General features: G+C 35.4%; 1 protein-coding gene across 1 annotated transcript; it reads right to left on the reverse strand.

The window, feature by feature from the left end:
• Nucleotides 1-263: 263 nt before the first annotated feature.
• LOC142343111 (uncharacterized) lies at nucleotides 264-9,240 on the reverse strand. The gene is made up of 4 exons (XM_075394798.1): nucleotides 9,000-9,240; nucleotides 8,030-8,210; nucleotides 2,280-2,531; nucleotides 264-534 (listed from the first exon to the last, which is right to left on the reverse strand). The coding sequence occupies exons 1-4, from the start codon at nucleotides 9,238-9,240 to the stop codon at nucleotides 264-266; spliced, it is 945 nt and encodes a 314-aa protein (XP_075250913.1).
• Between the last annotated feature and the right edge of the window lie 3,320 nt (nucleotides 9,241-12,560).

Raw genomic sequence — 12,560 nt, forward strand, 5'->3', positions numbered from 1 at the left:
TGTGTTGTTATTAGCACGTTATGTAAAAATATAGGACGTGCACCCGTTGAGAGTAAAAGATTGGGTTGAATAGAATTGGGCTCGACTTCGCTTCGCGATGAACCACACTGGCTCGAACAAAAATAACCAAATTTGAATTAGGCTGGACAATAAATGGTTTTTCTGCATTAGCCTGATAATGAGCAATGCAATTTTAGTTTAATACTTTTTTAAATTCTTAAACATTTTTAAAAAGTTAATATTTAACCCGCCCAATTCATTTACTAAGTTTGCCTACAGTCGAGGCCTCGATTTTTATTCCCTTTGATTTGAAATTTGACCAAATTCTGTTCAGTTTGGGTAATTCGCAACCCCATGGGTGTTACAAAATAGAAGTTGATGCTATCTGTTTCGTGCACGGGGGAATAGCGAAGTAGACTTGACTTAATACTGCATTTAAGTGATTTTGATTCCCCAATATCGGCCAAGATTTTTATTGTTTTATCATCAAATTGTCCAGAAGATAGTGCTGCAACGAGTCGAGAAGTCTCCAATCTGCAAGAGAAAAGATTCACCCTTCCGGTTCAAGGTTTTATGCAGGTTGACGATACACGTACATTCTGTATTTCAAGAGGAAAGACTACTTTGTACTATATAAACAAAAAGCTCAAATTTTGTATGAAAAACCGAACTTCTTGCGTTTAAAAGTGAACATACCAAATCTAAGAAGCCGAGCATACTAACGATTTTGTATGTGGAAACCGAACATATCGAACATCACACAAAAAAATTAGAGGGAAATTTACCTGGAAAATCACCTTAACTCACCTGAAACGTCAACGTACTTTTGCCTTACCTTAACTTACCTGAAAATTACGTGAAAAAATTTACTTTAACTCTGTTAAGGAAATATTATTTGTTCAGCCTTCTGGACTAGGGATACCCGTGTTGCCAATCATACAGCTTTCTTTGTCTTAACGTACTTATTGGTGAATTAGACTTCTAAAATCGTTTCGAACTCTTGTAGTAAAAACAGCTGCTGATGAGGTTGTTTTTTTATTGTAAAATTTTAGCAAGTCCTTTTTGTTTGTTATTTTTTGCAAACCCAATGCAAATATTTCCAAATTTAATGATAGACTTAACAATTTTTACAAATTAAGGCCAAGATTTACAAATATTTGCAAATTAATCCAAAAGTTTATTTAAAAAATTGCAAATATTTGCAATAATTTTGCCTTATTAACCAACTTTTTACAAATTCAATTTGTAATTTTTTGCAAATAATGTTTTAGTGGATTACTAGGGTTCTTGGTAACTATACCAGCTCATCAATGATTTTTATGATTTTCTGGTAATAAAAAAGATCATTATTGCAAGAAGTGAATTTAACCTGGCCTTTAAATAACTTCCCAGATCTAAAAATGGCCTTTTGATGTTTTAGAAATAATTCATTTGTTCCGTAAGAATCTTGCAAGTTTTCAATCACTTTGCAAGAACCTTGCAAGTTTTTAAATTGTCTTGCAAGAATCGCGCAAGTTTTTAACGATCTTGCAAACGTCTTTTAAATTTCATTTCAACTTAAGAGAAGTTTTAAATCATATGGTAAGAATCGTGCAAGTTTTGAATAATCTTGCAAAAATCTTGCAAGTTTCGATTCATCTTTTAGAAATTTTGCAAGTTTTAAATCATCTTGCAAGAATCTTGAAAGTTTTGAATTGTCTTGCAAGAATCGTTCAAGTTTTAAACCATCTTGCAAAAGTCTTGCAAGTTTTGAAGCGTCTTGTAAGAATCTTGGAACTTTTGATTAATCTTGCAAGTTTTGAATCATCTTGCAAGAGTCTTGCAAGTTTTGAATAATCTTGCAAGAATCTTGCAGGTTTTGAATCACCTTGTAAGAATTTTGCAATTTTTGAATAATCTTGCAAAAATCTTGCAAGCTTCAATTCACCTTTTACAAATTTTGCAAGTTTTAAATCATCTTGCAAGAATCGTGCAAGTTTCAAACCATCTTGCAAAAGTCTTGCAAGTTTTGAAGCGTCTTGTAAGAATCTTTGTAAGAATTTTGCAATTTTTGAATAATCTTGCAAGAGTCTTGCAAGTTTTGAATAATCTTGCAAGAATCTTGCAAGTTTTGAATCACCTTGTAAGAATTTTGCAATTGAATAATTTTGTAAGAATCTTGCAAGATTTGGATCTGCTCATCACTCATCGCCAGTTTGAATGCTGATCCTGACTAATAAAAATGATCTAAAATGAACAATTTTTGCTTGAATAGTGTTAAAGTCATCTAACTTTCGAACCTGTAAGTGTAGTTTTTCGTGGCAGGGCGAGGCGTGGTCGAAGTGGAGTAGGCGTTAATAGAATAACCGATTGTTGAGAAGTCTTTCAGTTTCCACAAATGCTTACAATTCACAATCTCAATGGTCAAGGTGGCGACCTCTTGTGCACATGCAAATGAATGTGGTGGACATGTACTGTACCTCCAGCCATGGTACTCTAAACCACCACCAGAATTGCTGTTCTTTTTAACCCCATCACTTTCACCCGAATCTCTATAAAAAATATTGGGATCTTTTCCGTATGTAGACCCCGTACGCTATGCTCCCCCAGTTACAGAGCGCGTGCATTACATAGTAAATCGTCGTGGAAAAAATATAGAACATGCTTCAGGGGGGGGGGGGGTAGGGGCACAAACGGAAAAGATCCAAAAATTGACTAGGAGACTGAAAACAACTGAAGAAATTAGGAATTTCCTTCACAAAATTAGGCCTCAGCATTCGAAGAGACCATGCTCGACCGTGTATATTATCAAAATTAACCCCCTTCTACTGGAAATTTAGTCTTCTGAGAAAATTTTCCAAGAATGGTGCAAGCTGATACAAGGTTTCGATCTTTTCTAAAACTCTTGAAAAAATGTATTAAACTTGCAAGACTATGAAAAATAAGTTAAAACAATCACGTGCACATTTTAAAATGCCAAACGTCTGCAGTGCCAGAAGTTAAAACGCCAGAAGTTTGTACTTTGCCAGAAGTTGACTTCCGTTGACTTTCGTCATTTTAAAACCTGCGCATTTCGTGTTTCAAGCATGGTTAAATGACTCTGCCGAAGTCACTTCAAAATTTTGACTTAATATCTTGAACCACTTCGGGTTTTTCTATAAACGCCAGAAGTTTTCAGTGATTTCAAGCAGACGAATGTAACCATTACCGAAAACAACCACCTGAACATTTTAAAAAGTCGAAAGTCTTTAATACCAGAAGTTAAAACGCGAGAATATCCTACTTTGCTAGAAGTTGACTTCCGTTGACTTTTGTTATTTTTAAACCTTCGCATTTCGTGTTTCAAGCATGGTTAAGTGACTCTGCAGAAGTCGCTTCAAAATTCTGACGGAATATCTCGAACTGTTTTGCGTTTGTCGATAAGCGCCAGAAGTTCTCATTGACTTCGAGCAGAGTCACTTAATCATTATTTAAAACATCTACGTGCACATTAAAATTATGAAAGTCTGCAGTGCCAGAAGTAATTATGCCAGAAGTTCCTACTTTGCCAGAAGTTGACTTCCGTTGACTTTCGTAATTCTAAAATCTGCGCATTTCCTGTTGCAAGCATGGCGAAGTGACCCTGCAGAAGTCACTTCGAAATTCTGACTTAATATCTTGAACCACTTCGTGTTTTTCGATAACCGCCAGAAGTTCTCAGTGATTTCAAGCAGACGCGTGTAACCATTGCATAGAACACTCACGTGAACATTTTAAAAGGCCGAAAATCTGCAGTGCCAGAAGCTAAAATACCAGAAGTTCCTAATTTGCCAGAAGTTGACTTCCGTTGATTTTCGCCATTTTAAAACGTGCGCTTTCGATGCTTCAAGCGTGGTTACGTGACCCTGCAGAAGTCACTTCAAAGTTCTGACTTAAAATCTTGAACCGCTTCTTGATAAGCGCAGGAATTTCTCAGTCACTTCAAGCAGTGGCATGTAAGAATCACAACATGTCAGCTGCGGATATAATCTCAGTAAACTCGGTGTTTACACGACTTTTCCGTTCGTAACTTTTTTCGGGTCATTCGCATTATAGCCCCCCCATGAAATTATAGCCCCCCATTATGAACCCTATTATTACCATGAATGGGGGGCTATAGGTTATCTGACCGCTAAGCTGGGAGGGCTATAATGGGAAAGACCCCTTTTTTCAATAGTTGACAGGTTTATTAACTCTTTTCGTGGCAAAAAAACTTGTATGATGTTGCCAGTTTGTATCAGCTGAATAGGTTTTAACCTAGTATGCAAAATTTCAACTTAAAAAAAGTTTGCTGTTTGTAATTTTTTGAGTATTTCAGTTCTGATTATAATAAATTGTTTATTTTTCAACATAATAACTGCTTGAGAACGGAATTGTTTGCAGCGGTTTTGTTATCGCATAGATTGTTTCTGGCAGAAACGACATAGTTCGATCGAAGGTTTCGAAACGGAGTCACTTCAGTTTTCTGACTTTTTAAATGACTTGACGATTAATGAGGAACACTAATAGCTAGCACTCGTTTAATTTTCTAACAACCCTAATTTCAGTTAAAGAAGATACCAAGAGGGGGTACTAACAATTATGAGACAATTTCAGAATAGTAACTTCAGTTTTGAAAAGTCAGGTCTTTATGGTAGAGCGAGCTTAATTAGTAACACGGGCTGAAACATCACCAATGTAATCACCAACTCTGAAAATAAGGTTAACATTTTGAGTAGCACACTTAGAAAAATTCGTTTGCCAGATTTAGTCACATCACAATTAAAACAAGGAAAATTCATTTTTCACAGTAGTTCACCTCTTTTTCCTTTTCCTGTTTCTTATTCGATAAAGACTCAATTGAGGTATTAAGATGAATAATCTATCTGTATATACATCTGCCTAGACATGTATTCTCATAATAGACATCTAAAAACGGTGGTGTAGTCGTCAACTAAAGAACGTACCAAGAAATATATGGAAAGACTCGTCTTGACTTTTAACCAGACTTCAGATCGACCTTAATTGTGACGCTGAACCGTGTGACATTGCACTAATAGTAATGATTTCCTCCATCTAGGCATATATTTTTGCAAGGGTGAGGGGATTTAGAAGGTGAGGTTGCAATCAGCTCTGTCCTAGATGTATGATTCCTGGTCAAAGTGAAGACTTTGTTTTCATCATCATCATCAAGCTAATCATGTTTTATCTATTTTCCTCATTATTGCCATGTCTTATAATTTCTCAGTTTCTTTATATTTAGATTTATGGATACTAAACGTTTACAATGAAAAATTTTCAGTTAAAATTGCTCCTTGAAATCCTGTTACATCTAACCCGATCGCTCGATTGATTACATATTTGCAGCAAAGTTGTGGGCAGTTTTGAAAACTTATGTTAAATGAATACGTATACTTTACGTAAAGGTAGGAGTTTTATCAGAGAGATACGTCGAGATGATGCTGTACTTCATTAAATACTTGGAAAAATGGCACCTAATCTCACGAAGACTATGTGACGATGTGAGAACAAGGCGGGCTTTGATTAACTTTTTCATCTAACTGGCAAATACTCTCTCCAACCCCCAAAAACATCCAAGATTGGTGATTATAAAATTAGTAACCCAGGATACAGTTCAAGTTGCTTTAATTTATGGAGACCAATTTATGTGGTACGTAATTTTGTGTAAGATGAAAAAAAAATCTGAACCTTGGTTGTTTTGGCATTCAGCACTAAATTATGCAAACTCATTTTCGTTTTTTTTTATGTACGCATAGTACGCATAGTTCATTTTATGACACCTGTTTTGGACCGTTCATTCAGTTCCTTCTAAAATTTATGGAAAGTTTTTAGAACTCAACATGGTCATACATAATGACAACCTCTATTTATATTTTTATTCGAGGTCTAAAATAATTTTGTCTCAATAGCATGAAACTTAGCTCACACTCGTGAAAAATCCGGAATAGGAATGCTTTTAAAGAAAATAATAACAGATGAAAGTATGAGTTGTAAATAGCCTAAATATTCTATCAAGAAAAAATTTTCGATTTAATTTTTTAAGATAGTTTCTAGAATTGTTTTAATTGTGGTCTGAGACAGATATAAATGCATATTCATTTTATCCTTTAACAATTTGTGAAACAGTTTTAACCTGACGATGAACGTAAAGTTCGAAAACGTTTGTTTTAAATATCAGAAGTAGTTTTAATTTAACAAATTGGTTTCTTTTACATTAGCTCACACTGCTTGATGTTCAAGAATGAAAAACTCGCTTAAAAGTGTCCTAATTGTCAGTATTATGTTCAATTATGAACAAATTTTATTAGAACAAACATGAACAAACATAACCGACTAACGTCGGGCGAATTGCTCTCAAACGACCGGCGAGCGGTTGGCTTGGTCAGTAGCTAGCCACGGGGGGGGGGGTGCACCGGGGGCTGATGGGGGCAGCACTGGGTGGGGGGGGGCAAAAGCGCGGTGGGGGGGTGGGGTGGAGCCAATAGTGGGGGTGGGGAGTCAACAAGGGGGGGGGGGTGTCAACCTCTAAGAACCGCCCCTCACACCATAAGTATAAGTATAAGTCTCCAAGACAGTTTGAGCTGAAACAGACCTGAAAGGCTCTAAGAGCACATAATGCCCGCTGGGCGCTACCTGTTTATCCCGTTTTTGAGGACGAAAAGTCAAAAGCGTCAGACGAAAAATTGGTCAAGCGAAAAATCGCATAAAAAAAGACCGACAGGACTAATATAATTGCTACAAACTTCGTTTGAGAGCAATTAAATATATGTTATTATGAACAAAAAACTTTGATAAGCATCAAATCATATCTTTTGTTATTTCTTCCTTTTTTATTGTTGATTTTTCATTGTTTCTTAATAGTTTTTAATTTTACTGCGTGGCATCCCAACCTAGTATAACACACATTTTTCCATAAATGTACAATTAAATTTGAATCGATTATATTGATTTGTTTGTTTATTTACATAAGCCGACTTCGATGTCTGATTAGTTTTTGAGAATTTGTAATTCCTTTGTAAAAGTACAATTTGAGCGAGTAATATTACTCAGAAATTTGAGAACTATCCCTAACTGCAACCAGGTTTTTGAAAAAAGTTTTAAGCGGCCGTGGACAAGCGAAACGGTAGGAAAAATAGTTAAATTAATATACGTCAAAATTAGTAATATACGTCATATTCACAATTCATAAAATTTGTCATTTTTAGCCAAAATTTTTATATTTTTTGTAACTCTTGTTCGCAATTTTACTCGCACATTTATTCACAATTAAAGTTAGATAAATAGACAAAACGTAGATTAGTTACATATGACGACATATGTCCACAAACGGCTCAAATTTCTAAAAGTGTGCATTTGGCGACGTAATGTGATAAATAGGCTATATGTTCGGCTATCATGGCAATTTTCGAGTAATTCAGGATTTAGTTCTTTTTGCTAATTATATAATTGTTTAAGTAAAATTCTGCTTTCTCAATGTAGAAATAAAAGAGAAAATTTGAAGCTCTAAACATAGCCGACTGGTGTGAGACAAAAGGCTCTCAAACGACTGATGGGCGCTCAATTTCACTCAAGTGTGCTTCCCGGGGCGAGTTAGTCAAATAATCTGACTATTTCTATTTAGGCCATTTAGTAACATTTAAAGAGAAAACGACCAGTTCTTTTTTGTTCTGGCGCGTCTTTCGATTGGTTTAGGTATATGGCAGTATATGAATGATAGAGCAATTCAGACAAGTCTAAATTCCCGTAGTCAAACGCAATGAATATCAATCGAATATTGAAAACGGCCAAGCAATGTTTTGCATAGAAAACACATGACATTCTGGCGTAACATTTTGGGTCGAGCAAAAGTCGAGCATGGTTTCAGTATTTTAAGTTGATAAAATTTCCAGAGCTCAATTTAGTCCAGAAGTATTATTATTAACAATGTAGAGCATAGTCTTACTATGCCCAATTTAAGCAACATATGGTCTTCTTATCGGTCGAAGCCTAATCCCCCCCCGGTTTTTAGGTCGAGATCTTGACAATGGCATACCTTTTCCTGCAACCACGCCATCCAGTGCCTTCTTTCTTGTCCATAACAATTCTGCTGTCTTTATTTTGGTCAAATAGAATGTTCACAGTTCTTAAGAATTCTGTTGTGTGAACTGTAAAATTATTCACTCCACCTCTCTTATTGAAAAATGGGACATGTTTGCTACCGGTTAGTCTATTAGCTACAAAATACAATTTTCCCCTATTTTCCACTAAACTCAAAACGCGAGAATGGTCTCTGTTTCCAGTGAAATTGAAGTGAGAAATGAAACATTTGTAGTTATCAATAAACTTAAAATTTTTGCAAATTCTTTGCATGGCTGTCAAGAAACAAGATCTTGGCAAGATTTCCAATAAAGATTAACCATGACATGTAAAGATGTACCAAGTATTTAAAATTCAATGGCACCCAAAAACAAGATGTAGCTTGTCAAGATCTTGTCAAGGTGTTCCAAAAAATATTTGTCTCTCAAGATCTTGGCAACATGTCTCAAGTTTTGTAAGGGTTATCAAGATCTTGCTTGACATAGCAAGTGTATCAAGTTTTCACGAACTTTAGCAAGTGTATCACGAACTTTCAATACTATATTTTTTTTTACCCACAGATCACAAAGCATTCCAAGTATTAAAAGATTCAAGTATTAAATTCAAGCATTCCAAGTATTAAAAGATATCAAAGCATTCCCTGCACGTTTTAAAAGACCAAACGTCTGCAGTGCCAGTAGTTAAAAAGTAAGAATTCCTATATACATAGCCCAAAAGTTTGACTAAGGAGGATATCTTTGGAGTTTTGCGGGACCAAAAATAGTCATTTCATATGCGGTATTGTTCCAACCTTTTTCAGTAAAATTAGGATTGCGCATGCTTACTGAGGCTAAGGTCCCAGAGTGAGTCCAAGTCTGATCAGAGATGATTTCCGTCTTGGATCTCAGCTTGATTTTCTGATAGTTCAAATTATGAAGTAAGCAAACATATTCCCTCAAAATGTGACACATCAATTGAACAAACAGCTGACTCTTTCTCCATTCCAAGTAGAGACCCGTCCTGCGTGAATAGACAGTGTGTCTCTTTCCCATCCAGGAGCACAGAGCCCATTTCCAGTCCGTAACTCACAATAAGGAGGAAGAATCCTTTCAAGGATGATTTGAGGGATATATCCCCGTTTGCAAATAGCAGTATGTCTTTAGTTTGTCCACTATGGTAGTTGTCCATTGTAACGAATTTGTGAGGGCGACAATTTGCGTGCCCGGGGGAACTTGAAGACGCGTATTTTTAAAATAATCTATTGCTTTTCGTCTGAATTTTCAAGTTTATAATGGACTTAAACAACTTTAGCATTAATAATTAGAGAACCGAGGGTACAATTTCATCGGTCACCAAAACTTCGAGGCAGAGAGCTTAGTTTGAAAGATTGATCTTAGACTTAAAGAAGTAACCGTCTATTTTTTTGCCTAATTCGCACAAGTTTAGGGCAAAAATTTGCCTAATTTGCACTGGTTTTAGGTGGAAATCGAACTTTTGGCAATTTAATCAAATCGCTGTAAATAATTGGGTGCTTTGCTATCGGAGACGGAGATGTGTGGTTTATTTCAACTCCTGTATTTTTTAAGAATGAAAGTTTGCTTTCACTAATTTGCAAAATTGTTCTCGTAACTTCAATTTCAAATAAATTGAAAAGTTTTTGCAGCCATTGGTTCTCTAAATACGTTAGCTCGACCCAAAATTAGGGCTGGATTTTAGCTTGACCCAATATTTGCAAAAAAAGGCTTTAGCTAGCTCCTACAAACAAGAAATTTCATCGACACTGAAGACTACACGAACTTTCAATATTATATTCTTTTACCCACAGATAACAAAACATTGCAAGAATTAATTAAAACACTCAACTGCACGTTTTAAAAGAACAAAATTTGCAGTGCCAGTAGTTAAAGAATTCCTATATACTTAGCCCAAAAGTTTGACTAAGGAGGATATCTCTGGAGTTTTGGCTTAACATCCGGAACCGCTTCGCTTTTCTCGCTAAACGCTAGAAATTCCCAATGAATTCAAGCAGAGTCACGATTCAAGAAGAGAACTCTGCTTAAAACACGAAAAGTGCAAGTTTTAATGTTACAAAAGTTCATGGAAGTTCTTGCATTTTAACTTCTGGCACTACAGACTTTTAGTCTTTTAAAACGTGCACTTGAATGTTTTAAGAATATGTTAGAACAAAATCTTAGTTTCACGAGGGACTTATTGCCCTGACACGAAGGCGCTTGCGCCTGAGTGCTAGGCACGAGGCTCGAGGCGTGCTATGATTTTGTACTAACGTTTTTAGAAAACCAATGGGTAAGAAAATGTCCTCCAACTTATCTAATTATTTCATGTTTTTCGACAATTTCAATCATCTGTTTCTTCAACTAATCGTCATGGTCGCAATCTTTTGATCCAATAAAATTTTTTTGGTGCAACTTTAAGACAAGAGACATCAAAATCGCCAGAACATTCCACAAATCCACCCCTCTTAAGTTGTATTACTCAGTTTTAAAGGTTGAAATTAGACTGAAAGAAGTGAAAGTCCAGGGCACTAACTTTAGGACGAAAAAAATAGATTTTCAGTTCCTTAAGTCTAAGTTCAATCTTTCCAACTAAGATCTCTGCATCGAAGTTTTATGAACCGATCAGATCGTACCCTGGAATACTTTTACTTTTTACCTTACAGGTGGCATAACTTTGCAAGTTTTAAGTAAAAATTAGAGACCTATTGTTGCATGTACAAATTTATTATAAATCGGACAGAATCGAGCACAAGCTTGACACCGATCAATGCGGCTTTATAAGTTTTTTTTTAATTGCTTTATCAATCGAAAGGCGTGATTAGCCGAGATGTAACGTAAATGATTCATACACCAACAATCCGTTGCCTCACTTATGATGTCTGTGTGAGCATGAGCGCTCACTTAACTACAGTCTCAGGCTGAACTTATTCTGACCCGTATTTGCTGCAGTGACGGTACCGCGTTAAAAATTCAGGCGTTTAAATGAAGGCCACAGTAGCAGAAAAAGATTATTCATGAATCACAAAATGAACAGTGTGAAATGGGAATAATAGAAAAAGACAGCTGATAGTAGGCTACTGTTAATGCACTGCATACTAAAAGACTAATGCGGCGATTACTCGGAAACAAAATTATAGTAACAAACAAAATGTAGTGACTTTTGAAATTGCCGATTTTTCTGTTACTTCTGAGCAGAAACAGATGAACCAATTTGTTCTGCTAGGCCAAGTATATAATTATATCATAAGAGGAGAACGAGTGAGAACTTTTCGATCAGTTAAAGCGCAACTGAAAAGACGTAAACATATTCAGAATTACTTAACTTTTTTATTATGTTTGGTCACAAGAACGCAAGTAAAATATTGCCAGAACACTTAAAGGTCTTAAGTGGAAAATTAGCCACTTCAATAGCTGATTAGTACAGAATAACAGTTCTATTTTTTGTTTTTAATATCAAAGTTTTTGTAATTTTGGACATGAAAATTTGAAATCCGCGAACACTGGAAATATTTAGTTATCACGGAATTATCAATGTTTACCCTTGCTGATTTTCAAAATAAAAACTAATTTGACCCTTGAAGAACCACGAAAAACTTAATTAAGCAGTGCAAGTTGAAATATTCTCCCAACAAAACAAAGAAGTCCACATTTGGTCTTTACTAAAGTGAGCAAGATTTGATATAAAAATTTTCTCAAGAAAACTGTTTCCCTCTTGAAACCAGCATTGTGGTATATTTACAACAAGGGAGCTGTAATGTGTATGATTAGTTAGCTGAGGGGTTGCTACACTGAAATTTCTTCTAAGTTCGGGTCCAAAAATTCGAAAAAAGTTCCTTAGATATACAGTTTTGTATAGCACGTGTATAGTCTTTTCTAAAACCGAAAACTCATTATTAATCTGCTAGTGTCAATATTAATCTGCTAAGAAATATTCAGCTCCTGCTTAGAGTTGTGGACCTCTAAGACATATTATTTTAGTAATAATGAAGTTCCGATCAGAGCAAAAATTAAATGAGCTTCATAAAAATTTTTGATGTTTTCTATGTCTTGATTTCATGTGCCAGCTGTTTTCAAATTTTACATATATTTTCGATTTTTTTAACGATCTACTGTGCAAAAATAGAGCATAAAAATTGAGAAAGTTTTTTGAAATATCTATTTAAACCTAAAGGTAAGCTTCTTGTACCTATTCTCAAGTGAACTCGGAAAATACAACTATCCCTACAAATGAACGTCATGATTGTTTAAAGTAGGCTTATGCATTTCCGCAAACCAAACAGAGGTATGATATTACTATTTTTTATGTTTTGTATTTATAATAGTCAACTCAATTTTTAACCCATTCTTGTCCATATGCCAAAGGAAATTTCAGAATTGTGTTCTTATTATGTTAGAGTAGGAATTGGGAAAGCGGTTGGCAATTTGGTCTCAGCCATGGGTGCAACCGCTCTCGGCTCTGCGTTTTAATTGCCTTAAAACTTCCAGAAATTTTTT

The sequence above is a fragment of the Convolutriloba macropyga genome, chromosome 7 (assembly GCF_964194025.1).
Source record: "Convolutriloba macropyga chromosome 7, txConMacr16.3, whole genome shotgun sequence".
NCBI lineage: Eukaryota > Metazoa > Xenacoelomorpha > Acoela > Convolutidae > Convolutriloba > Convolutriloba macropyga.

Coding starts and splice junctions, on each gene's coding strand:
- LOC142343111 (XM_075394798.1), bottom strand. CDS start 9,240: ATGGACAACTACCATAGTGGACAAACTAAAGACATACTGCTATTTGCA. Junction 8,211..8,999: donor GTCACATTTTGAGGGAATAT/GTTTGCTTACTT, acceptor TGTATTTTGTAG/CTAATAGACTAACCGGTAGC. Junction 2,532..8,029: donor TGGCGTGGTTGCAGGAAAAG/GTATGCCATTGT, acceptor TATTTTTTATAG/AGATTCGGGTGAAAGTGATG.